Here is a 26409-nt window from a genome sequence, read left to right on the forward strand (position 1 = left end):
TTTGTAAGTTTGCATGCTATACAAAGATTTAGCTAGATATTAGAACCATAGGTGAGGAAAAAAAATACAATAAGATCTAGACAGAATGGAAGAATGGGCCCATGTCTGGCAAATGCTACTTAATACACATACAAGTATATTATGCATGTATGTGTTGTGCCAGGTTCAAGGTTTAAGACTTGAGTGAGAAAGTATCCTAGGTGTTAAGTACATGAACTTCTTGAGGTACAAGTTGGTGCTGCAAGACCATAGTAAAAACAAAGTATTATTATGTATTGTTGGGATAATCCAATAAATAAAGCACTACACCACTGCTTTACAAAACCATGATTAGATGCCATCTAGAATACTGTGTCCGGCCTTGGTTCCCTCACGTGACAGGTGTCATAGAGACCAGAAAAAAAGGTTGAGTGGGAAGTTACTAGACCGATAACAGGCTTAAAAATCCTTAGTTACCAAACTAGCTTAGAGAGCTAGGTCTTCTTAATTTAAAAAATTGTAGACCATGTGGAGATTTGATTGAGATCTAGGATAATGAAGGGATTAGACTGGCAATGTTTATAGACTATTTGAATTAGATGGATTATAGAGGACTTAAGGACATGCATACTAGCTGGGAGGTATAGAATCCTAGAACTGTTGCAGGACTGAAGCAGACTATTTGGCCCATCAAGTCTGTGCTAACTCTCTGCAACAGCAGTTTAGCTAATCCTACTCTCCTGCCCTTTCTCCTTAGCTTTGCAAATGTTTCCTCTTCAGGTGTTAATCCAATTCCTTTTGAAAGCCACAAGTGAATCTGCCTCCACCACATTCTCGGGCGTGCATTCCAGATCTGCTTCCTGTGTAAAGTTTTTCCCCATGTCGCCTTTGGTTCTTTTGCCAATCATCTTAAATCTGTATCCTCTGGTTCTCAACCCTGCTGCCAATGGGAATAATTTCTCTCTATCTAGACTCCTCATAATCTTGAGCAACTCTATCAAATCTCCCCTCAACCTTCTCTTTCCTAAAGAGAACAACCCCAGCTTCTCCAATCCATCCAGGTAACTGAAGTCTCTCATCTCTGGAACCATTTCTGTAAATCTTTTCTGAACCCTCCCTAAAGCCTTTACATCCTTCCTAAAGCGCAGTGCCCAGAATTGGACACAATACTCCAGTTGAAGCCGAACCATTGTTTATAAAAGTTTATCATAGCTTCCTTGCTTTTGTATTCTATGCCTCTATTTATAAAGTCCAGAATCCCATAAACCTTTTTAACCTCTCTCCACTTGCCTTGCCATATTCAATTTGTGAATATACCCCTCGTTCTCTCTGCTCCTGCACCCACTTTGGAATTGTACCCTTTAGTTATATTGCCTTTCCCATTCTTCCTACCAATTAAAAAAAAAATTGTTCATGGGATGTAGGTGTCGTTAACTAGGCCAGTATTTCTTGTCCATACCTAATGCCCTTGAGGAGGTGGTGGTGAGCTGCCTTCCTGAGCCGCTGCAGTCCACATGGTGTAGGTACACTAACAGTGCTGCTAGGGTTTTGACCCAGTGACAGTGATGGAACGGTGATATAGTTCCAAGTCAGGATGGTGTGTGACTTAGAGGGGAACTTGCAGGTGGTGGTGTTCCCCCTACCTATCATTTCACTTCATGTCACTTCACACTTTTCTGCATTAAATTTCATCTGCCACATGTCCCCCCAGCCTGCTTATGTTCTCATGACAATACTTTCCAAGGTGACAGGGGATCATGATGCTGAATTGCATCATGATGTTATGGAACTGTTTCAATGGATTTACAGGTCTGCCACTTTTGTATGTGCATCTTAAATTTTCACTGTTAACGGCTCATTCCTAAATAATGTGATACGTTGGTGTCAAAGTGTGAAATAAAAAATGTAATAAATTTTAAATAATTTCATCATATCATATGCTCAGTTTTAAAAAATACTGACATTTTGATATATGAAATCAGATTTCTCAGTTACAATGAAGGCAAGAAAACAGTTTCACATGCATCATTTAGTTGCTGTCCTACCATATACAATTCAGGGAAGAAGTGAGGAAGTAATGATAACTGAATTAATGATGATTGAATTCATTATATCAAATTTATTGCTATTGGAAGAAAACAAAATGCTGAATCTAATGATTCTATTTTCCATGCCAGTTTAGAAACAGATAAAGATTTTAACCTTTCTTTTTTCACCAATTTTCTCCCCCTTCACCCTAGAATTGTTAACTTCTTGGGTTATTGCATCATGAGTACCTTCCAATGCCTCATCTGTTGGGAGACTATTTTACCACAGAAGGCAACATAATGGAGTCAAATGCTATGTACCTAACTACTGCACACAATTCTAGAAAGGATCATTGGTTATCAATAATGAATGGATCCCTGACCTGTTTACTACAGCTTAATCCAGAAGCAATAAAGACAACTGTAATATCTCTAACCCAAACTGAGATCTCCAAACTCAATATATAATGGCAATGGAGCCTAGAATCTACATGGATTACGACTTATTGGATAATCTTGCTTAGCCATTGGGGAAGCCTACGTGACATAGTTCGGAGGTGATGATTTACAGAATAGTTTTGAAATTACCAGTACTAAGGACAGCTATGTAGATTTCATTCAATCATATCTGGTTTAGGGTTCTGATAACTGATGAAACAATATAAATATCATTGTAGACGAAAGAAAGTCAAAATGGAACAAGTAGCACATTTTTCAGATGATATCCAATTCTGGAAGAAAGTGAGATTTCAACAGTAGGAGGTTGATGATAATCAGCGTACCATTTCCAATTTATTCAAATCAGTGGCCTACTGGAGATGCTCGTATGCTATAATCAGTATTATTGTTCAATGGTAACGAGATTGACTCCATTAAGACATCAGTACCAAATAAACTTGCAATTGGTTTTATACCTACCTGTTTCTATACTCTTGTAACAGGCTGGATGTTGCAGTGGCTGTGGTTGCAGCAGTTGTGGTTGCAGCATGCGTTTGTAGAGAATGCTGGGACCCTGGTAAATACCGAGAGCTTGTTTTCCTTCCAGATTTCTACAAACAGAATTTAAATAAACCACACAGATAAAGTTGTAGGTAGGTGTGGAATATTTTCAATATTAAACTTTCTTTCCAGGTTCCCTATTAACAAGTTTCAAGATCTTCTTGAATACTAATTGATAAAGGCAGTGTTGTAGCTGAGCCATACAGATGAAGTTTAATTCATGGTCTATACTCCTCAGCTGTTCTCAGCAATGGCTAGTAGTGGGGGTACTAAATTTGATATCATCCCTGACCTAGGGAGGAGCTAAGACAGCCAGCGTTAATGATCCGATTGTTACCCTTGATAGAAAGTGCTGTTGTTATGCACATTAGTGAGGTGAGGTTTAGGTATTGCATATAATGTCTCTCATAGTCAAATAGTTTCCACTTCTCACTACTCTCTCTCTCTCTATGCTTTCATAAAAAGTATGACTGCTTGAATGAGATACCAAAATGGAACCTAAGGAAGTCAATAGATCTAAATAGTGAAATAGATTGTAAATATGGGGTGTCTTGCAAGTTGTTGGGTAAGTGCACCAACTGTGTGATACCGAATTATACAGGCCATAAAGGTCCCAATTTTAATGCCATGCTTGCGCTCAGCTAGGATAGTGACTATAATGGGCCTCAACTGCTGTGGATAAAATAGAAGAAAAATGTCAAAGGTTTATGTGGGGTGTGCACGCAGGGTGCGTGCGTGTGTCTGATAGTCCCCAGCTTTCAATGGCCTGACAAATATTTAATCAGTAAGACACCAGTTGTCTACATTACCAAAGGGCTGTTAGCCATCGTACAACAATATCTCAAGCATGAACGACCACCTTCAGGAAAGGGGAGCAGCATGGAAATAAACTCTTTCTGATTACTTTGTTTTTGGGTTCTTTCCAAACCCAATGGCATTTCCTTCTTTTGAAGTAATGGTGGAGCTCTCCAAGTATAATGAAATATTATATCTGAAATGTAGTCATTACATTTTCACCAGTTTCTTTTTATCCAATCAAAATTGCTATCTACCTTAAAACACACATTTATACCCATCAAATCAATTATGTTAGGGCTCAATATCCAATTTTTGAGGTTCTGATTTAGAAAGTGCAGGTAAATCTTTAACTTGAGCTAAAAGAAATTTCTCCAAAAAATGTGGCCACAAGGAAAATGAACATTCCAAAATAGTTCTTTATATTACTAACATTCCTAAGGTTTCCCTTAAAACAAATCAAATATGATGGGGAAAAAAATCTGGATGTAGATATTTAGTTATATTGGTTCAAGAGAAACTTTGGATGGATTTAATGTGAATCCAGATTATATTAACACAAATGTTGAAGGTGTACGACTATGTTTTCTTCTGTTTCTTAAGCGCTAAATAGAAATTCCAACATATCTTTCTGTCTCATTTGTTCATGTTCTCCTGTTCTTTATATTGCCAACACCACTTTTGAACTTGTATCTTTTCAGTTTGTTTCCAATATAACTGCAGTGAACATAAGTATCCACTTATCCAAATTCTACTGCACAGAGAAAACAATCTACTTACCAGAACGCGCAAAGCGAGCGGGGTTGGAGGTTCAGGATTGCTGAGCGCAGGAAGATAACTAAGTTTGGCTCCGTTGTTGATCAGATAGATATGTTTGTTGAAGTTTGCCTAAACAACGAAGAAAAATAAATTCAGTTAATAATCACTGCTTAGTATCACTTTCGCCTTTGGAAACTAACTTGCTTCAAATTCTAGGTTATCATGAGTGAATATCAGCACTGTTTAGTGTGTACTTAGTCTTACAGTCCAGGGGGCTTTTAAATCTGATCCTGGTTTGTATTGAATTAACTACTGATCCCAGATGATGTTAGTGAGAAGAACACCAGAATTAATTCTATTGTTCCTGAGATGGAAGAATAAAAATAAGCTAGGTTGGAAGGGGATTGGACTAAGTCTATTAAGTCGATAGGTTGGGTACTGTCAATGCATACGAATGTAAGAGATAGAAGCAGGAGTAGGCTTTATGGCCCCTTTAACCTACTCTGCCATTCAATAAGATCATGGATTTTCTACCACAACTTCACTTTTCCACCTTATGCCCATATCCCTTGATTCCCTCAGTGTCTAAACATCTATAAATCTCACACTTCAATATATTCAATGATGGAGCACTCACAGCCCTCAGGAAGAGAGAATTCCAAAGATTTGCAAACCTCTCAAGTGAAGAGATTTCTGTTCAACAGTCTGAAATGGCCAAACCCTTATCCTGAGAATAAGTCATAGTTCTAGACAATTAGCCTCTGAGCATCTACCCTGTCAAGCCTAAGAATTTTATACATTTCAATCCCTTTCTTTTAAACTTCAGACTATAGGCCCATTCTACTCAATATCTTCTCAAAGGACAACCCTCTCATTCCAAGAAATCAATCTAGTGAACCTTCAGTGCACTCGCTCTAAGGCAAGTAGATTGTTCCTTAGGTAAGGAGGCCAAAACTATTTAGGGTGTTTCAGGTGTGGTCTCAATGAAGTCCTACATAATTGCAATAATTCCTTACTCTTACACTCCGACTTCCTTGCAATAAAGACTAACGTGTCATTTGCTTTCCTAATTATTTGCTGTACTGAAATAATTACTCATATGCACAATTTAATTATATCAGAAATTCCCTCATAGCCCTTTGTTAAATGCTTAAAAAGGCTTGTCAGATACTCTAGAGTTGTCCTTGGAACCAAGCTATCTAGTATGTATGCTAAGTATCAAAAGGAAAAAAAGACAACAAAGCTGGTGTTCACATTCTATCAGGATAGGAAAATTGTTTGATAATTTGTTTGCATGTGTAATAGCAAAGAACTGCTTTGATCGGAGGTCTTCAAATGAAGCCAACTTGGCTTCAAAGCAAACCACAAATATATCTCAACAGCAGTGTTCACAGAATCAGAGAGCACAAAACAAGGCTACTCATCCCATCCATCGTTCCTATGCCAGCTCTTTGAAAGAGCTATTCAATTAGTTTCCTGTTCTTTCCTTATAAGCCTGCAATTTTTAAATTTTATTAATTCCCAATTCTCCCCCTACACATCTATGTCATGGCAACAGGAGAGGCTTTGTGGAGTGAAAGTGCCCAGATCATAATCTTCAAAGAAAAACATAGAGATGTTTTTAACTTTAGGAATGGACTGAATGTGATGGGTAACTAAGGTGATCAAAAGTAAAATGCATAGCTATCTGGATTCAAGACAAATGGCAGCGAGTAGGAGTAAAGGGAAGCTATTCAGAAGGTGGAAAGTGGGATCTCACAAGGATCATTGATGTGACCACTGTTGTTCACGATTTATATCAACAATTTAAACTTTGGAATCAAGGGCCCAATTTCTAAATTTGCAGATGACACCAAATTGGGAGGGACAGTTAATACTAAGGAGGGCTGCAGTAAATTCCAAAAAGACATTAATAAACTTACAGAATGGGCATGTAAATGGAAAACAAATTTCAATACAGATATATGTGAGGTAATTTTGGTAAGAGATGAAGGTCTGCTTATGCAACCTACTATTTGCTTAACTTGCAACAGGGACACCATAGCAACACAGTACAAGGTTTTCATAAAAGGAAAAATGTATTAAAATAAGGATGAAATTCATAGATATATTTTAGTGGCAGTTTGAATAGACTCATTATTAATTTAGTTCAGGTTTATTTACAAAATTATGATACAATACTCTTCAAAGCAAAGAAAAGGTAGTAAAATTTAGACATACCTTTGTGTATTCAATTTTGCTTCTGAGATCAGCAGCAACAGCTTCCCACTTGTTTATAGCAGCCTGTATCTGTGACGGGTCAGCAATCTGCCTGCAATTTTAGTATACATGTGTACAATGTAAACATTCAGCCTAGAATTGGTGCTGCACCCGTTTTTCAAGCCTCTTTCATATTTCTGACAATACAAAGTTAGGTAGGAAAGTAAACTTTGAAGAGGACACAAAAAGCCTGCCGAAACATACAGTTAAGTGAGCAGGCAAAGAGGTGGCCGACGCAGTATAACATGGGGGAATGTGAGGCTATTCACTTTGGTAGGAAGAATAAAAAACAGAATATCTTTTAAATGTTGAGAAACTATTAAATGGTGTTCAGAGGGATTTTGGTGTTCTTATACCAGAAACACAAAAGTTAACATGAAGATACAGCAAGCAATATCAGAAAGAAAATAGTATGTTGGCCCTTATTGCAAAGGGATTGGAGTACAAGAATAAAGAGTTCTTGCTACAATTGTACCGGGCTGTGCTGAGACAACACTTGGAGTAGTGTGTACTGTTTTGGTTTCTGTTGCCAAGTAAGGATATACTTAGCTTAGAGCCGGGGTGGGGGTGAAACCAGATTGATTCCTGGAATGAGAGGAGAGGTTGTGTAGAATGGGCTTATACTCTAGTTTTGAAGGATGAAAGGTGATCTCATTGAAACACACAAGATTCTGAGAAGGCTTGACAGAGTAGATGATTAGAGGCTGTATTCCTTGGCTGGAGAGTCTAGCAGTTCCAGAAGGGAATGGCCATTGCAGACTGAAATGAGAGGAAATTTCTTCACTGAGATGATTGAGTGTCTTTGGAATTCTCTGTTGCAGAGGGATTTCAGTGCTCAGTCACTGATTATATTCAGGGCTCAGATCAGTGGATTTTTGGGTACTAAGGGAACTAAGGTGAGCGGGTAGGAAAATGGAAGTTGAGGTTGAGGGTCAGCCCTGATTGCATTAAATGGAAGAGCAGGTTCACGGGGCCCTATGGCCTACTCCTACTCCTAGTTCTTATATTCTTAAACATTATGCATCAGAGTGCACTGAAGGGCATTTTGGTAAAGGCAGAAAAAGAACTGCCTGGGGCCCATGCCGAAACAGACTTTAAGTTCTTTGAATAAGCAAAAAATGGGCCGAAGATCTGTTTGAGGCTCTCTTTGCAAAGCTTAGCTGCCTCGGATTGTGTTAAGAAAAACATGGTCTATGTGCGGCCTAACCAATGGTTCTTAATGGAACCAAAAACAAAATGCTACTTCTGAGCAACCAAAATTTTTAAAAAAATGATTGTCAAAAATTTGGAGAGTTGAGTTTTAAACAATCATTTGTTAGTTTGATGAGTGCATTGCCTACAGAGTTTAATGAGGCATAGATTCGCCTTGTTAATATGATATAAACAGCCTATAGTTATGAGTCAAATAGTAGACAACTTTCAGTAGAATTCATTAAAATCAAACAAATATACCCTGTCATCTTTTCCCCAAGCATTCTCATCTGATGTTCTGTCTCCAGCAGGGCATCCTCCAGGTTCCTGAGCAAGAAATCTCTGCGCATCTCCAGCAAAAGACTCTGCCACAGAAACATAATCTCTTCAGTATGTATTCCTTCAGTTCAACTTTAGCTCAAGTCTACTTTTATAAAGAACATAATTACAAATTACACTTAGGCACAGAATCAAGAGCATATTACTTGCCCTGATAGATATTCATTTCATTTTAAAATGTGGCAAGGACACAGAATATACTCTGAGTGGGGAACTTCAATGTCCATCTCCAAGAGTGCATGACTGACCGAGCTGGCTGAGTCCTAAAGGACACAGCTGCTAGACTGGGTCTGTGGTAGGTGTGTGAGGGAGCCAGCAAGAGGGAAAAATCTACTTGACCACATCAACACCAATCTGACTGTCGCAGATACACCTGTCTATGACAGTATTGGTAGGAGTGATCACCGCACAGTCCTTGTGCAGACAAAGTGTCAACTTCACACTGAGAATAGCCTCCATCACTGTCCTAAATGGGATAGACTTCAAACAAACAAATCTAGCAACTCAAAACTGGGCATCCCTGAGGCGCTGTGGGTCCTCGGCAGCAGCAGAATTGTATACAACAACAATCTGTAATCTCATGGCCCAGCATATACCCCACTCTACCATTATCATCAAGCTGCAGGTTCAATGAAGAGTGCAGGAAGGCATGCCAACAGCAGCACCAGGCATACATACAAATGAGGTGTTAACCTGGTGAAACTACAACACAGGACTACTTGCATGCCAAACAGAGGAAGCAGCATGTGATAGATAGACCTAAGTGATCCCACAACCAACAGATCAGACCTAAGTTCTGGAGTCCTGCCACACACAGTCATGAATGGTGGACAATTAAACAACTAAGGAGGAGAAGGCTCCACAAATACCCTCATCTTCATTGATGGGGGAGCCCAGCACTTCAGTGCAGCTGACAAGACTGAAGTATTTGTAAATATCTTCAGCCAGATGTGCCAGGTGGGTGATCCATCTCGGTCTCCTCTGGAGGTCTCCATTACACACAGATGCCAATCTTCAGCCAATTTGATTCACTCCAACTGATATCGAGAAATGGCTGAAGGCATTGGATACTGCAAAGCCAATGGGCCCTGACAATATTCCGGCAATGGCACTGAAGGCTTGTGCTCCAGAACTAGCCAAGCTGTTCCTGTACAGCTACAGCACAGGCATCTACCTGGCAATATGGGAAACTGACCAGGTATGCCCTGTATACAAAAAGCAGAACAAACCCAACCAGGCTAGTTACTGTCTCATCAGACATGGATATTATTCAGGATTGGGCTGGTAAGTCGCAAATAACATTTGCGCCACACAAATGCCTGGCAATGGCCATCTCCAACGAGAGAGAATATAACCATCTCTTCTTGATATTCAATAGCATTACCATCGCTGAATCCCCCACTATCAACATCCTGGGCATTACCATTGACCAGAAACTGAACTGGACCAGCCATATAAATACTGTGTCTACAAGGGCAGGTCAGAGGCTGGGAATTCTGCAGTGAGTATCTCATCTCCTGACTTGCCAAAACCTGTTGACAATCTGCAAGGCACAAATGAGGAGTATGGTGAAGTAATCTCCAATTGCCTGGGATGAGTACAGCTCCAGCAACACTCAAGAAGCTTGACACCAACCAGGACAAAGCAGCCCACTCGACTGGCAACCCATTCACCACCTTCAACCTTCACTCCTTCCACCACTGACGCATAGTGGCAGCAGTATGTACCATCTACAAGATGCACTGCAGCAACTCACCTAGGCTCCTTCAGCAGCACCTTCCAAACCTGTGAACTCTACCACCTAGAAGGATAAGGGCAGCTGATACATAGGAACACCACCACCTGCAATTTCCCCTTCCAGCCACACAACATCCTGACTTGGAACTATATCGCCGTTCCTTCACTGTCACTGGGTCAAAATCCTAGAACTTCCTTCCTAACAATACTGTGGGTGTACCCACACCACACGGACTGCAGCAGTTCAAGGAGGCGGCTTCTGATTGCCCTTCTCAAGGGCAATTAGGGATGGACAATAAATGTTAGCTTAGCCAGCGATGTCGACATCAAGTGAAAGAATAAAAGCAATGATACTTTTTCTTATCTTTTTTGGAATAATGCAAAACAGTTAAGCTTTGCTGCATGCAATAGAATGCCGAAGAGAAGCTGCCCATAAACATAGCTTACTGATGGAATAACTATGATATTGTTCATAATTTTCAACAAATTCAAAAACTACCAGATCAGCTACCACTTAATTCGAGATTAAATTTCAAGAAATGGAAACAAAAGCTGTTTTTCAAGCCATAATACTACATCTTCTGATGTTTTGTTGACATACTTGACTTAAGCTGAAATGGAGACTGAGACAGCATTAAAAATTAATATCTAAGTATCAGTAAGTACCCATCAACAAATCTGTGAAAGCCTGGCCAGGCTTCTCACCTCCTGACTGATTGCTTTCCTCATACTCTCTGTTTCATTTTGTTGTGCAGTTGCAAGTTCTTCCTCCAGTTGTAGCTTTTCATGGCGCCACTGTTCTCTGTGAAAATGCCAAGAGTACATAAAATATTGTTTGCTGCAAAGCTTATAAACGGATTATTGTCCCAAACTAAATATAGGCAACTCAAAATGCTGAACTTGTCAAAGGCAGATGCCACAAGAGACATGACAGGTTAAACAGATCAGTCTGATATGAAGTTAAATTGAAGTTTCATCCATATTAGTAATTTAATTTACACACAACCAGACAGATATGAAGCTGTATGGACTCCACTGAAAATATCAAGGTAAAATGACATATTTTAGATCATCCTTAAATAAAGTGAAATGATTGAACAATATTTTAATATGACACAATCTCTTTTTTCTACCAATTGTGGGGTAGCAATTGTACGGTAACACATACAATCGCGTTCATCGATAATCTTAGGAAAATCAGGGGTTTAGGCTTTTAAGCGGAGCTTAAAAGATATGAATTCTGTACATCGTAATCTGTTACTGGTTTGAGAAAAAGGGTAAATTGATTAGATGACAGGAAAATTGGAAGCACCGCCAATCAACTTCTGTGCCGGACCCTCTGATCTGCGCACCAACAAGCAAGGCTGCCTGCTGGGGTGTTGTGGTTATAAAAAAAGAGTGCACATAGATATGTGGTACTACACATCCTAATCACTCATTACCAAAGGTCAGAAAATCTGGCCCATACCTTAAAAGTAATGGTATGTTTGAAAGAAGTACTTATATGTTTGTGGTACTCCTCCAATCTATACATAACAAAAATTGTTAGAAATACGTGCTCCTTACTAACTTAGGATATCACAAATCCCGTCTTGGATCTCTTTCTCTCCAGTCCTCCATAATAATGTCACTTATAGAAAGGTTCCATATGTTTCAGGAAGTTCAATTCCTTTTAATAAGGGGTCTTATGGCACATATACACCCAGGTCGCTCTGCTCCTGCACCCCTTTAGAGTTGTACCCTTTATTTTATATTGTCTCTCCATGTTCTTCCTACCAAAATGATTTACCTTGCATTTCTTCGTATTTAATAAGTATTCCTTTTAATACTTGAGATCAGTCTGGCAACCTATACAAAGCTGCCTGATTCTGACAGAAAAAGCTACTGGCTGGATACACTGCATACTTAGCCAGTATTTCTAATTATATTTGTGTAGAGACTGGGGAAACACAATGAACAGTCAGTTTCCATCTTTTTTAGGATTCACATCATAAGTTATTTGTACTTATTGTTATTTGAAGTTGAACTTGTCTTTCATTAGATATACCTCATGCAATCTATAGCTCTGAAACTGCATGTGAATGACATTGCATACGCAGTTATTTCAGGACAATAGCAACTTCTATTTATATAGCACCTTTAACTGCTCAATACATCACAAAGTGCTTCAAAGGTGACATTATGAAACAAAACTTGACACTAAGACACCTAAGGAGATATTGGAGCAGAGTCCAAAAGCTTAGACAACGAGGTAGGCTTTAACAAATGCCTTAGGAGGAAAGAGAAGTAGAGAGGATTACAGAATCACAGGGTTGTTACATTGCAGGAGGCCATTCAGCCCATTGTGTCTACACAGGCTCTATGAATAAGCAATTCACTTAGTTCCATGCTCCTGCTTTCTCCCTGTAATCCTGCACATTCTTCTTTTTCAGGTAACAGTCTAATTCCCTTCTGAATGCTTTGATTGAACATGCCTCCAGCACACTCTCAGGCAATGCACTGCAGACTTTAACCAGTCACTGCATGAAAAAGTTTTTCCTCATATCGCTAATTTAGCTAATTACTTTAAATCTGTTCCTTCTTGTTCTCGCTCCTTTCATGAGTGGGAACAGTTTCCCCCTATTTCCTCTGACCAGACTCCTCAAGATTCTGAATACCTCTATCAAATCTCCTCTTAGCCTTCTCTTCTCTAAGGACAACAGTCCCAACATCTCCAAACTATCTTCATAACTGAAGTTCCTCATCCCTGGAACCATTCTTGTGAATCTTTTTTGCATTTTCTCCAATGCCTTCACATCGTCCTAAAGTACTGCACCCAGAACTGGGCACAATACTCCAGCTGAGGCCGTACTTAGTCTTATACAAGTTCAACCTAACTCCCTTGCTCTATGCCCTTATTAATAAAGCCTAGGATACTGTGTGCTTTATTAATCACTCTCTCCTGCCACCTTCAATGACTTATTGCACATATACACCCAGGTCCCTCTGCTCCTGCACCCCTTTAGAGTTGTACCCTTTATTTTATATTGTCTCTCCATGTTCTTCCTACCAAAATGATTTACCCCGCATTTCTTCATATTGAACTTCATCTGCCACCTGTACACCCATTCTGCCAACTTGTCTATATCTTTCTGAAGTTCTACACTATCCTCTTCACAGTTCACAATGCTTTCAAGTTTTATATCATTCGCAAATTTTGAAATTATGCCCTGTAAACCAAGGTCTAGGACATCAATATATATCAGGAAAAGCAAGAGTCCCAACACCAACCCCTGTAGCACTCCATTACAAACTTTTCTCCAGTCCAAGAAACATCCATTAACCACTATTCTCTATTTCCTGTCACTAGACAATTTCATATCCACGTTGCTACTGTCCCTTTTATTCCATGAGCGCTAACTTCATTCACAAGTCTGTTGTGTGGCACTGTATCAAATGCCTTTTGGAAGTCCATGTACACCACATTAACATCACTGCCCTCATCAGCCCTCTCTGTGACCTCTTCAAAAAACTCTAGCAAGTTAGCTAAACACGATTTTCCTTTAAGAAATCTATGCTGACTTTTCTTAATTAACCCACATTTGTCCATGTGACTTGTAATTTTGTCCTGAATTGTTGTTTCTAGAAGTTACTTCACAGAAGTAAAATTGACTGGCCTGTAGTTGCTAGGCTTATCTCTTATACACTTTTTTGAACAAGGGTGTAATATTTGCAATTCTCCAGTCCTCTGGCACCACGTCAGAATCTAAGGAAGACTGCGAGATTATGCCCAGTGCCTCTGCAATTTCCATTCTCACTTCCCTCAGTATCCTTGGATGCACTCATCTGGTCCTGGTGCCTTATCAACTTTAAGTGCAGAGCGCCTATTCAATATCTGCTCCTTTTCAATTTTAAACCCTTCTAATGTCTGAATTACTTTCACCTTGGCCTGGGTAGCAACTTCTCACTTGGGAAAGAGAGATGCAAAGTATTCATTTAATACCTCAGCTATGCCCTCTGACTCCATGTGTAAATTCCTTTTTTGGCCCCACTCCTACTTTTACCATCCTTTTACATTTTATATGCCTATAGAAGACTTGGGAATTCCCTTTTATGTTAGCTGCCAGTCTCTTTTCATACCCTCTCTTTGCTTCTCTTATTTGCTCTTTCACCTGCCCTGAACCTTCTATACTTAGCAAGGTTCTCAACTGTACTTCCTACTTGACATCTGTCATAAGCACACTTTTTCTTCTTTACCTTAATTTCTATCTCTTTTGTCATCCAGGGGGCTCTGGATTTGTTTGCCCTACTTATCCCTTTGGAGGGAATATACCTTGACTGTGCCCGAATTCTCTGAAGATAGTCCATTGTTCAACTACCCTTTCTCCTGCCAATCTCTCACTACTATTTATTCGGCCCAGATCCGTTCTTCCCCATTGAAGTAGGCTTTCCTGTTTAGGGATTAGGGATGGATTTCCAGAGTTTAGGACCTTCCCAGCTGAGGGCATGGCCAATGGTGAGCAGGTTATAAAAGTCTTTTACACTAGTGTCAATTAGAAATATATAGCATTACTGATGAAACATTCTGTTTATTCTTTTAGGACTGTTAGTCTAGAGCAGGAATGGGTCAACTTGTGACTTGTCAACTGCATATACTCAGTTATGGCAAAAATGCAGCTCTTTGAATCTTTTGTTTAGCTGCCCTGCCTATGTGCACAGTTTCAATACGAGGAATTGAGAATAACAAAGGACACTTATCAGTTACCACGAAACAGGCAGCCTATCTTCCATTCTGCTCCATTTAATCTAAATGTTTTGAGTTCACTGTAACTTTACAGCTGGGTGTCCAATAAGAACCAGTGTCCTTCTTGGCCATGTTGCAACACCAAAGAAGAAAGGGGTCTTAAATTTGGTTTCTCGTCTCTGAAAAATTAAGCCTTCATTCTTTTAATAATGAATGCATATATTTTGGGGGAATTTATTTTATTTGCTCCTTAACAAACCTTCCACTCTTCCCACCCCCGCCCTAACTTATGCTTTTTCTTTTCTGGTTCTTGAATCACGAAAGTTCAATCAGCCTAGTCTAGAGTATAGATTCACTCTGGATTACTACGCAAATTCAAACACATTTACTTTCACAGCAGGAGAATTACCAACAATATTCAAAAATTAAATGCTTTAAAAAGGTTATAAACTACAGTACTTACTGTTCATTTTGCAATTCTTTTTTTAATTTCACAATTTCCTCATTCTTGTCATTAACTGATTTTTCATATCTGAAAAAATAATCAAGTACATAAGAAATCCCCATGAAAACTCCTTGAGAATTCTGAAATATCTATAAATTCATATCAATATATTTAACAGCCTTGTACCTGGGGTATATATCTGGCATACCATGACTTTCAAAGTCATCACACTTACATCATTGGGCAAAAATTAGCAACTGGCTGAAATAAATAATTCTCCCAAGGAGAGTGAGCTTTTAATTGTCCCAGAGAGTGGCCTTTCTGTCTGCCTTGTTTGTGTTGGCTTTTTGCTAGAAAATTCAAAACTAATCTCACTGTGCCATTTACTTATTGTCCTAGGTTGCACCATTCAGCAACTGAACCATTGGCGTTTTTTTCTTTAGCTTTTAGCAATTTCTGCTTATTTATCTTAGAAAGCTCAGGGTCAAATTTCAAAAACTTCTTTCCACCAAAATTTGGGTCAGGTTTTCTTTTAGAAACAGAGAGGCTTTTTAAACAGAAGACATGAGCTGGATAAAAACAAAAAACTACTGCGGATGCTGGAAATCCAAAACAAAAACAGAATTACCTGGAAAAACTCAGCAGGTCTGGCAGCATCGGTGGAGAAGAAAAGAGTTGATGTTTCGAGTCCTCATGACCCTTCAACAGAACTGAGTTATGTTGAAGGGTCATGAGGACTCGAAAAGTCAACTCTTTTCTTCTCCGTCGATGCTGCCATACCTGCTGAGTTTTTCCAGGTAATTCTGTTTTTGATATGAGCTGGATGTTCGTTCTGGCTTGGGGCCCCATTGTTGGGTTCCGATTTTTGAAGAGATGCTAATCAGTGGCCAGGTGTGTATTTGCAATCCAATTAAGGATGGCAGAGTTGGGGGGGTTGTTCCCATGGTTGGAGGGCCAATAACCACTGAAAGAGCAGCAGCCCCACTGTCAGAGGTGGCTGCTGCTGATGCAGGTGTGTGACAGAGAGAGTCTCAAGATGGAGGTGCCCTCTTAAAGCTTATAAAATTTCTGCAATTAAAAACCGACCAGAATTGCCAAAGTGCCAGTGGCCAGTTACAAGTCGTGGCTGCAGGGGTTGGGAGGGGATGGTTTAAAAAGTTAACTGGAGCACTGTCCCCTTATCCGACAGCGAGAGGCCACTCCGTTCCCTGGCTGGGGTCTGACCACTGTGGGCAACCCACTTGCCAATTAGAAGATTTCAAACACCATTTGCAGGTGGGCAGCCATTTCTCACCCAAACTGGTATATTCCAAATGGCTTGTAGGTGGGAACACGCCAGCAAACTAGCATGCTAACTGGTGTCATATAATTGCGGGCTTGCCCACCGCCTCACACAATTGAAAATTCTATAGTGTGAGAGAAAAAGACCAGATTACTGATTACTCACGTATTTGTAGTTCTTCCTGATCTGTAAATTTCAGAACGTGCGGAGAGAAAGATGCAATGAATTTCTTCATCATAATTTAAGTTTATTTAAAAAAAACCCTGAATTTTGAAATGACCTCTAACTAACACCTCTGTTGCTTGCATTATTTTGTCAGTTGAAAGAGCTTCAGACTTGAATTTTTAGCTAGGTTATGTTAATAGTTAGATTCGGCAAATATTTTAGTAACAAATGACTGGTAGCATGAATTGTTGGATTAAATCTCGCTAGGCTAGACTCTCTTCCGAGATCTAACTGAACTGACTTTACATGCATCCTGTTATGCTTTTTCTCGTAGGAAGTAGGGCAGCTTTTCCTTCCTCAAGTCTTTTCTATGTTCAGGGATTCATCGATGGGCTTGTCAACCAAACTCTTTTCTAAGACTATGTTTGAGGCAGACAATATCCTACTCCTCTGAAGTAAGATAATGAATTATTTATTTCCCCTGTTTATTGTGGGAAACAGTTAACAATAGTTGGCTTATTGTTAACCCCTGCTTTGTCTCAGTTACTGCAAGGAGGGTTTTAAATCTGATCTGTGTCAAATCATTTAATTTTAAAACACAAGGCTTACATACAACTCATTCTGAAATTATTTCTGTAGAAGAATTGTCAAACCTTCACATCACCCACATGACATTCTGATTTTAACTCCAATATTCAGGCTTCCCTGCATTCCTACTTAGTTTGATCAACAATTGAGCACACTGCCACTTTACAATCCTCCCTACACTACTTTACTCGACAAAATATCTATGCAGCTATATCCATATCCATTACAGACAAAAAATCTATATTATGCAGATACTGGATCAAAACAAGGTAGACATTTTGTGAGAGTAAACCTGGGATTTAACCACATGTAGCATAGCGGTAAAAAGAAAAATAAATGAAACATTGATAAAATTGTTTAATTTTTGTCACAGTCAAGTTTCACATTGGGTACTGGAAACCTTTTTAATTTCCCAGTACAGATTATTTAAGTCAGACAGTAATTTCTGGTAACTATGCAGTTAAATGAAAAAATCTGGAAGTTGTTCTCTGAGATGTGCTAATCCTTCAAAAGCTTCCTGAAACTGGCATCTCAATGTTTGTTTCCCCATTCAAAAGTATGGAGCAGTGTGAAGTTGCTATACTTAGCTCATAGATATGGACTAAATTCGGCGAAATAAGTTAGGGCTTGTCCATTCCAGTATGAGTAACGTTTTATGGGGAGATGGTGGCATAGTGGTAATGTGGCTGGATTAGTAATCCAGAGACCCAGGCTAATGATCTGGGGACATGGGTTCAAATCCCACCAAGGCAACTGGTGGAATTTGAATTCAGTTAATAAATCCGGAATATAAAGCTAGTCTCAGTAATGGTGACCATGAAACTATCATCGATTGTTGTAAAAACCCATCTGGTTCACTAATGTCCTTTAGGTAAGGAAATCTGCCATCCTTACCTGGTCTGGCCGACATGTGACTCTAGACCCACAGCAATGTGGTTGATTCTTAACTGCCCTCTGAAATGACCTAGCAAGGGCAATTAGGGATAGCCACATCCCATGAAAGAATGAAGCTAGCCAATTACTGATATCACTTATAAACAACCTCTCTGGCACTGAAAATTAACTTTGTGGAATCTCATTGCTTCAGCTCTTAACTATTGTCATCTTTTTTTAACCTTTTTCTTTCTCCAATTTCTCTCTCAACTCAATTCTCAACTTCCTTTCCCTCTCTTTATTTTCTGTACCCAATTTGACATTGAATTAAGTATTTTAACTGACACTTCCTAGTTCTGATTGTGTTGTTCATTGGTGCTTCTTCAGTCTATTTCTTGTGCAGATCTACAATTGCTTGTCTTGCTCGCACAGGTTTCAGATGCCCTGTGAGAGAACGTTACACTTTTTGAACTGTTGATACAAAGCATAGAATGATTAGAAGTTAACATGGTTTTACTGAAGGGAAATCCTGTTAGACAAATTTATTGGAGTTTTTTGAGGATATAACTTGTAGGGTCGATAAAGGGGAACCAGTGGATGTAGTGTACCTGAATTTCTGAAAGGCATTTGATAAGGTGCAACACAAAAGGTTAGTAGGCAAGTTAAGGGCTCATGGAATTGGGGGTAATATTTTAGCATGAATAGAGGATTGGTTAACAGATAGAAAGCAGAGGTGGGGGGGGCATAAATGGGGCCCTTTCAAGCTGGCAGGTAGCAAATAGTGGAGTGCCACAAGTATCAGTGCTGGGACCTCAGCTATTTACAATCTGTATTAAATGACTTAGATGCAGAAAAAGAGAGTAATGCATCAAAGTTTGCTGATAATACCAAGCTAGGTGGGAAACTAAGCTGTGGAGAAGACACAGAGAGGCTGCAATGAGATATAGACAGGTTAAGTGAGTAGGGAACAGGTGGCAGATGAAGAATAATATAGGGAAGTGTGAAGTTATTCATTTTGGTCACAAGAATAGAAAAGCAAAATTTTTTTTTAAAGGTGTGAAACTTGCAAGTGTTGATGTCTAAAGAGACTAGGGTGTGCTTGTACAAGGCATGCAGAAAGTTGGCATGCTGGTGCAGCAAGCAATTAGGAAGGCAAATGGCATGTAGGCCTTTATTGCAACAGGACTGCCGTACAAAAATAAAGAAGTGCTGCTGCGATTGTACAGGGTTTTGGTGAGACCACCTCTGAAATAGTGTGTGCAGTTTTGGTCACCACATTTAAGAAAGAATATACTTGCATTGACTGGGCTATGAGAGGCTAAGTAAATTGAGCTTATATTCTCTGGAGTTTTAGAAGAATGAGAGGCAATATCATTGAAACCTACTAAATTCTGGAGGGGCTTTACAGGGTAAATGCTGAAAGGTTACTTCCTCTAGTTGAGGAGTCTAAAACCCAGGGGCACAATTTCAGGCTAAGGGGCCAATCATTTAGAACTGAAATGAGGAGAAATAACTTCACTCAAAGGGGTGTGAATCTTTGGAATTGTCTATTCCGGAGGGTTGTGGATACTGCATCGTTGAATACATGTAAGGCTGGGATAGACAGATTTTTGGTCTCTCAGGGAATTAAGGGACATGGGGAGTGGGGTGTAAAATGTAAAATGGAGTTAAAATCTACAGCCATGATTATATAGAATGGTGGCGCAGCTCGATGGGCCAGATGGTCTACTCCTGCTCCTATTTTTTATGTTCTTTGTGTTTATGAGCCAGGAGCTCGGGGTTAGAGTTGGACTCCAGGACTTGATGGTCAAGGAAAGTGTGTTCACAATGCAGCCAAAGAGGTTGAATATCATCTTGCAAATCCTTCCAACATACATCAATAGCAGGCATTAAGTGCGGGAGAGATTCCTGGTCAGTCATGTGATGGAAAGAAATTGGAGCCTCTACCATCCTTATCCATAGCTGCAGACTATAACATGCATGTAAAGGTGTATGTTGCTGCACCAACTTAGACTCCTTGGAGAGCCGGTTGGATCATTGGTTGGACAGCCAGTGTGAATCAGATTGGTGCCAACAGCACAGGGCTTGATCCCTGTTCCACCTGGAGCGAATTCAGGATCTGCCTCCTTGCTCTACTCAGGCTGGAGATTATGGAGCTGTGGGTTGGACCTGCCTTTGGGCAGAGAACTCAATGAGAAGAAGTGCAATGCTATGGAAGATTGGCTAATGCATAATGGGCTGTCAGAAGATATAAGGCAAGAAGTTGCATTCATACAGCGTTTTCTATGACCTCAGCATGTCACAAAATGCTTTACAACTAATTATTTTTAAAATATATAACATGACTGGATTAATTAATGACCTCAGAGTAAGGGCACCCCTAGGTAGCAGCCACCACAATACGACTGAATTTTACATTCTGTTTGAAAGAGAGAAGTGTGGGCCTAAGACTAGTATTTTAAACTTAAATAAGGGCAACTATGTGGGCATGAGAGCTGAGCTAGCTGAAGTGAACTGGGATACCAGGCTAGAGGACAGATCAATAGAGGAGTAGTGGGAAACATTTAAGGAGATATTTCAGAATAAGCATATTCCTTCTATGAAGAAATATTCTAAGGGGAGGAGCCACCATCTTTGGTTAACTAAGCAAATTAAGGAAAGCATCAAGCTTAAGGAAAAAGCTCATAACTGCGCAAAGATGAGTGACAGGTCAGATGATTGGTCAGAATATAGAGTATAGCAGTGAATTACTAAAAGTTTAATCAGGAGAAAGAAATCAGAGTATGAGAAGAAGCTAGCTAGAAACGTAAAAACGGATAGCAAGAGCTTCTTCAGGTATTTAAAAAGGAAAAGAATAAGTAAAGTGGGTGCTGGTCCTCTAGAGGGTGAGAATGGAGAGTCATAGTAGATAATAAGGAAGTGGCAGATGAAATGAACAAATATTTTGCTTCTGTCTTCACGATAGAGGATATAAAAAAAAATTCCAGTGATGGCCGTAAATCAAGAGGTAGAAGGGAGAGGGAAACTTGGTGAAATTACAATCACTAGAAAAGCCTTGCTGAACAAACTGCTGTTGCTGTGGGCTGACAAGCCTCTGGGTGCTGATGGATCTCATCCTAGGGTCTTAACGAGGTAGTAGATGCGTTGATGTTAATTTTCCAAGGATCGCTAGATTCTGGAAAAGTTTCATCAGAGTGGAAAGTAGCAAATATAACCCCTCTATTCAAGAGAGGGAGGCAGAAAACAGGAAACTATGGGCCAGTTAGCTTGACGTGGGAAAGGTGCTAGAATCAATCATTAAGGAGGTTGTAGCTGGGCACTCAAGGTAATTGGGAAGAGTCAGCATGGTTTTTTTGAGAAAGGGAAATCATGTTTAACCAATTTATTGGAGTTCTTTGAAGGAGTAACTTGCGCCGTGGATAAAGGGGAGTCTGTTGATGTACTGTAATTAGATTTCCAGAAGGCATTTGATAGGATGCCACATCAAAGGTTATTGCAGAAAATAAAAGCTCATGGTGTAGGGGGTAACATATTAGCATGGAGAAAAGATTAGCTGGCTGGGAGAAAACAGAGAGCAAGCATAAATGGGTTATTTTCTGATTGGCAGGATGTAACAAGTGGAGTCCCAGGGGGTCCGTTCTGAGGCCTCAACTTTTTACAATTTACATCAATGACTTAGATGAGCGCAGCGAAGGCACGGTAGCTAAATTTACAGATGAAACAAAGATAGGTAGGAAAGTATGTTGTAAAGCAGATGTAAGGAGGTTGCAGACAGATTGAGTTGAGGGTTGAGAGATAGGTTGAGTGAGTGGGCAAAAATCTGGCAGATGGAGGTCAATGTGGGAAAATATGAAGTTGTTCACTTTGGCAGGAAGAATAAAAAAGCAGAGTATTACTTAAATGGAGAACAACTTCAGAATTCCGAGGTTTTAAAAAAATTATTTTTTATTATGCACTCGTGGGATGTGGGCGTCGCTGGCTACGCCAGCATTTATTGCCCATCTCTAATTGCCCTTGAGGGCATTTAAGAGTCAACCACATTGCTGTGGAGTCACATGTAGGCCAGAAATTCACCAAGTTCCCCTCTCCCTGATGAAGCATGCAGGCCAGACCAGGTAACGATGGCAGATTTCCTTCCCTAAAGGACATTAGTGAACCAGATGTCATCATCCAGATTTTTATTGAATTCAAATTTCACCATCTGCTGTTTGGTCTTTGTTTCAGCAATATTCAAGTTCTGTACTACCAAATGACTATTTGTATACCTGAGATAGAGGTACAACAAAGGTCAAATTCGGGATATCAACAACATAGTTCAAGTATAAAGTTGTTCCTTCCCCTGACATTGGTATTCTTGCGATTGTCCTCCTGATGAGTGCAAAATGAAAAGCTTCGACAAAATGTATTTTTCAGCAATACATGGTGAATTGTTGGCATGGAAAGTACTGAAGATCTGTGTGGAGTGGGGGTGGAAATAATTGTTCAGAAGTAGTAAAGAGACAGGAAGGTAATGAATAGTTTAAGGGGTGGACAAATATCACTGAAACCAACCTTGGTGATGCCTAGAAACCCCGTTGAAAATGCTTCTCCTTTTATTGTAAAACACACAATTTTGGTGCTGAGATGGGAAAGAGTGACACAAAACACAGTGCGTTCACTCAGTGTGCAGGGACTTACTCTTTGTAAGACACTCAATGTGAATGAAAATTCATATTTAGTTAAATAACAAAGCACAGAATAAGGGCAGGCAATTTAATCTGTCAACCCTGTTCATTCCAATGTGAACAATTTTATATGGGCAGGAACATGGAAGTCATTTCACTGAAGTTTGGGGAGTGGTCCCCAAGTTGCACAAGTTATGCATTGCTCCCACTTCCTGCAGCTAGTAACATCAACAAGTACATAATTCAGCTTCAAGGTAGCCCCCAGTGTATAATTCTGGCAGGAAAAAGTGGGCATGCAAATCTAGATTATAATAAATCAGTGGCAAACCACAGATGTGTAAGTTAGGTGTTAAAAGCAATTACAATTCATCAAGTGTTGTCGGTCTTTGTAACACACTTTTTGTTTGAAAAAATCAAGTGGCTTAATAACAAGTTTATATGATTACTGAGAGGACTTTTGAGATGATGTAGTCAATAACTTGCCTGGAAAGAATATATTTGCTATTAGTTTTCCCTACCCTACAGTTTTATTTGTTGCAACCTCTATTTCCCTTGTCATGATGGCAAGACACAATTCTGTGGGGCAAAGAAGCCCTCATATAACATTAATTCAAGTCTCAGTTAAGTGATCCTGAAAAAGGCTCTTTTCATCTTTCTGAGACAGAATAAAGTTGCATAATTCAATCATTGCATTGTTGATTTTCTGTAGTCTTTTGCTTCTGTGTAATTATGAGTCATATAAATAAACTTAATTTACTAATTTTAGCTTGAACTACCTGATCTGACAGCAAAGCATTTTCCACCTTTCAATAGAGACACGGTTATATATTGCAAGCTGGTGTGAAAGAGTAATCGTTAATTCTGTGGCATGCTACTCCCATTTACTTAAGCCAAAGAAAGTTGGGAGATAGCTCAAATTGTAAAAGTGATAATTGTTACAACCAATGCACAACTGCATTCTATTTAAATGCTATGGTACCTTTCAAATTGAGATCTTTTGACTCTAATTTGTTCTTTGACTTTCAATAACTGTATTTGATGATTTTTCTGCTCCTGGAACAGCTTGCAAGATTCCTCCTGGAGTTGATGCTGGTTGGTTACAATTTCTTGCTGAAGGCCCTGAGGGGTGAGAAAATTGCCTTTTAAATAAATACATTAAAATAATCTGTAATTGAAATGTGAACGTTCTTGCAGAAACTAGGGATGAGAGTGGCCGAAAACAAAGGTCTGAAAATTAATGGTCAAAAATTGTGACAGAAATAATGTAATTATAGTACTTTTATGATCTGTAGTGAGTGGAAATGTTTCTAAATGACTTCAAATGGGTGAAATTATTAAACTTCAAATAGGACATTAGTTTTCCCTTTGTTTACCTTCTACTATCATCAAGACTGTGGACCAGTACCATTATCTTCGGTCCCCATGACAAATGAGTTCCAAAGCCATTGATTTCATCCCTGAGCAAGTCTGTTTTGACCCCAAGATGAGCTTATGACCACATACGTGGGTAATCATCAAGGTTGCCTATTTCCACCTCTGTAATACTGCTCATTTCCACCCCTACCTTAGCTCATCTGCTGCTGAAACCCTCATCTATGATTATTCTAATACAGTCCTGGGCAGCCTCCTACATTCTACCCTCTGTAAATTTCAGGACATCCAAAACTCTGCTGCCTGTATCCTTAATCACACTAAGTTCTATTCACCTATCATCCCTGTGCTCACTGACCTACACTGGGTCCTGGTTAAGCAATACTTCCACTTTAAAATTCTCATCCTTGATTTCAAATCCCTCCATGGCCTAGCCCCTCTCTATCTCTATAATCCCTGCCAGCTCCAGAACCCTCTGAGATATCTGCACTCCTTAAACTCTGGCCTCTTGAGCATCCCTGATTTTAATCGCTCCACCATTGGTGGCTGTGTCTTCAGCTGGCAAGGCCCTAAACTCTGGAATTCCCTCCCTAAATCTCTCTGCCTCTCTACCTTGCTTTCCTCTTTTAAGAGACTCCTTAAAGCCTACTTCTTTGACCAAGCTTTTGGTCATCTGACCTAAGATCTCCTTCTGTGGCTTGGTTTTATCTTATAATATTTTATAATGCTCCTGTGAAGCACATAGGGATGTTTTATCTTAAAGCCCATTCATAAATAATTGTTGTTATGTATATAAGAACATTCAATCACTTAACTGATTTTTCCAAACATATTGTGGCAGCCACAATCTCCAAATTAATGTAAGCTACATTTTTGCTTCGTTTCAGAAAGTTTGCTAAAACAAAATTGTAAATCGAGTGCGCTATGTCTTCTGTCAAAACAATTGTTCATGCTAATTTTCAGTAAAGCAGTCATGTTCAACTTTCCTTGCTGGTCAATGAAGTTAAGCAGTGTTAGAGAATACAGGGATTAGGACACAAGTAGAGAAAAGGCCTATTATTTGGTGCTTTATAACCAAGAAAACAAGCTTGGCACACAAAAGTTCAGCAAGACTGTCTCCCACCCCTAAATTCACACATGCTGGTCCAAGAGAGAGAGAGGCCTTTAGGCCAAGGGTACACAACAGGCTGAAAGGGAGTTTTTTGCCCAAAGGGAGTCTGGGGTCATTGGGGAGAGAGAGAAAAAACGTTTGCCAGGTGGCCTGACCTGGACAGCAGGTACCAGTAGCAGGGAGAAAGGGGAAATTGCTGCCAGCTACCTGATTTCCTCCTAGTCAGCAGCTCAGTGATATCCCACCTGTCCGGCTGCCTTGCACACCAGGCCACATTTGATCTCAGAACTGCCCCTATGCTTTGTGACATTCACATGCCGCATTTGATCCCTCCCTCCTCACCCAGCATCTCACGCTCCAGCATCACGTCTGACTAAGCCACACAGTCAATGTATTGCATAGGCGGTCAAGGGCAGGCAACACTGTACACATTCAACACCATCTGTCAGAATCAATGGCAAATCTGTTCCCTTTCTGATGTTGCATTCATAAGCTGAGACAAATTGTGCTCTTTTAAAATGTTTAGAGGTATATTTTAAATACAGATCTGTGGAGACGAAGGTCAGATCAGAAAAAAATATCAATAGGGCCTAATTCCTTGATCCCATAGTCAGAATTCCACAAATGGTGGAAATTTTTCATTCCTGCAGAAACAAAATATTCTGAAATAAGCACCAAAAAGCTACACGATAGGAGAAATGCACTGTAGGACCAACAAATAGCACTACAATCGTAGGAGGAATGTGTTTGATCTCTTGTTGGGCTGGATGTCCAAATCCTGACTGCAAGCCAGGTTGCGTTCCACAAAAGTGGGGCAAAAAAGCATTCACCCTTAAATTGCTGTTCAAAGTGATTAGCTCATGGAGGCATGGCAGTGATCTGGGAGCACAATAAATCCTTGCCTCATAGGTACAGGATCTCTGCAGGCTAAGACGAAGATCAAATATAAAGGATATAAAATTTAGTCTTAAAGCACTGCAATTATCTGAGCAACCATGTAGTTTAATCTTTTTAACTTTTAATATTTAGCAATAATTGCAGTTAGTTTCTGCTAATCTTGTGCAAGACAATGCACAAAATTATGCTAGTGATGAAAATAATT

The 26409-nt window shown here is 39.6% G+C and overlaps 1 protein-coding gene across 2 annotated transcripts in view; it reads right to left on the minus strand.

Annotated features, from left to right (window-relative positions):
• LOC144691693 (E3 ubiquitin-protein ligase DZIP3-like) overlaps positions 1-26409 on the minus strand; it is a 133487-nt gene that overhangs the window by 15021 nt on the left and 92057 nt on the right. For both annotated transcript variants that reach the window (XM_078560047.1, XM_078560048.1), the window contains exons 16-22: positions 23805-23944; positions 15272-15340; positions 10791-10887; positions 8271-8374; positions 6780-6870; positions 4581-4688; positions 2925-3055 (exon numbers count right to left, since the gene is read on the minus strand). In XM_078560047.1, coding sequence (XP_078416173.1) covers positions 2925-3055; positions 4581-4688; positions 6780-6870; positions 8271-8374; positions 10791-10887; positions 15272-15340; positions 23805-23944 — 740 coding nt within the window. The remainder of the gene's footprint in view (positions 1-2924; positions 3056-4580; positions 4689-6779; positions 6871-8270; positions 8375-10790; positions 10888-15271; positions 15341-23804; positions 23945-26409) is intronic.

The sequence above is a fragment of the Cetorhinus maximus genome, chromosome 16, assembly GCF_964194155.1.
Source record: "Cetorhinus maximus chromosome 16, sCetMax3.hap1.1, whole genome shotgun sequence".
Lineage (NCBI taxonomy): Eukaryota > Metazoa > Chordata > Chondrichthyes > Lamniformes > Cetorhinidae > Cetorhinus > Cetorhinus maximus.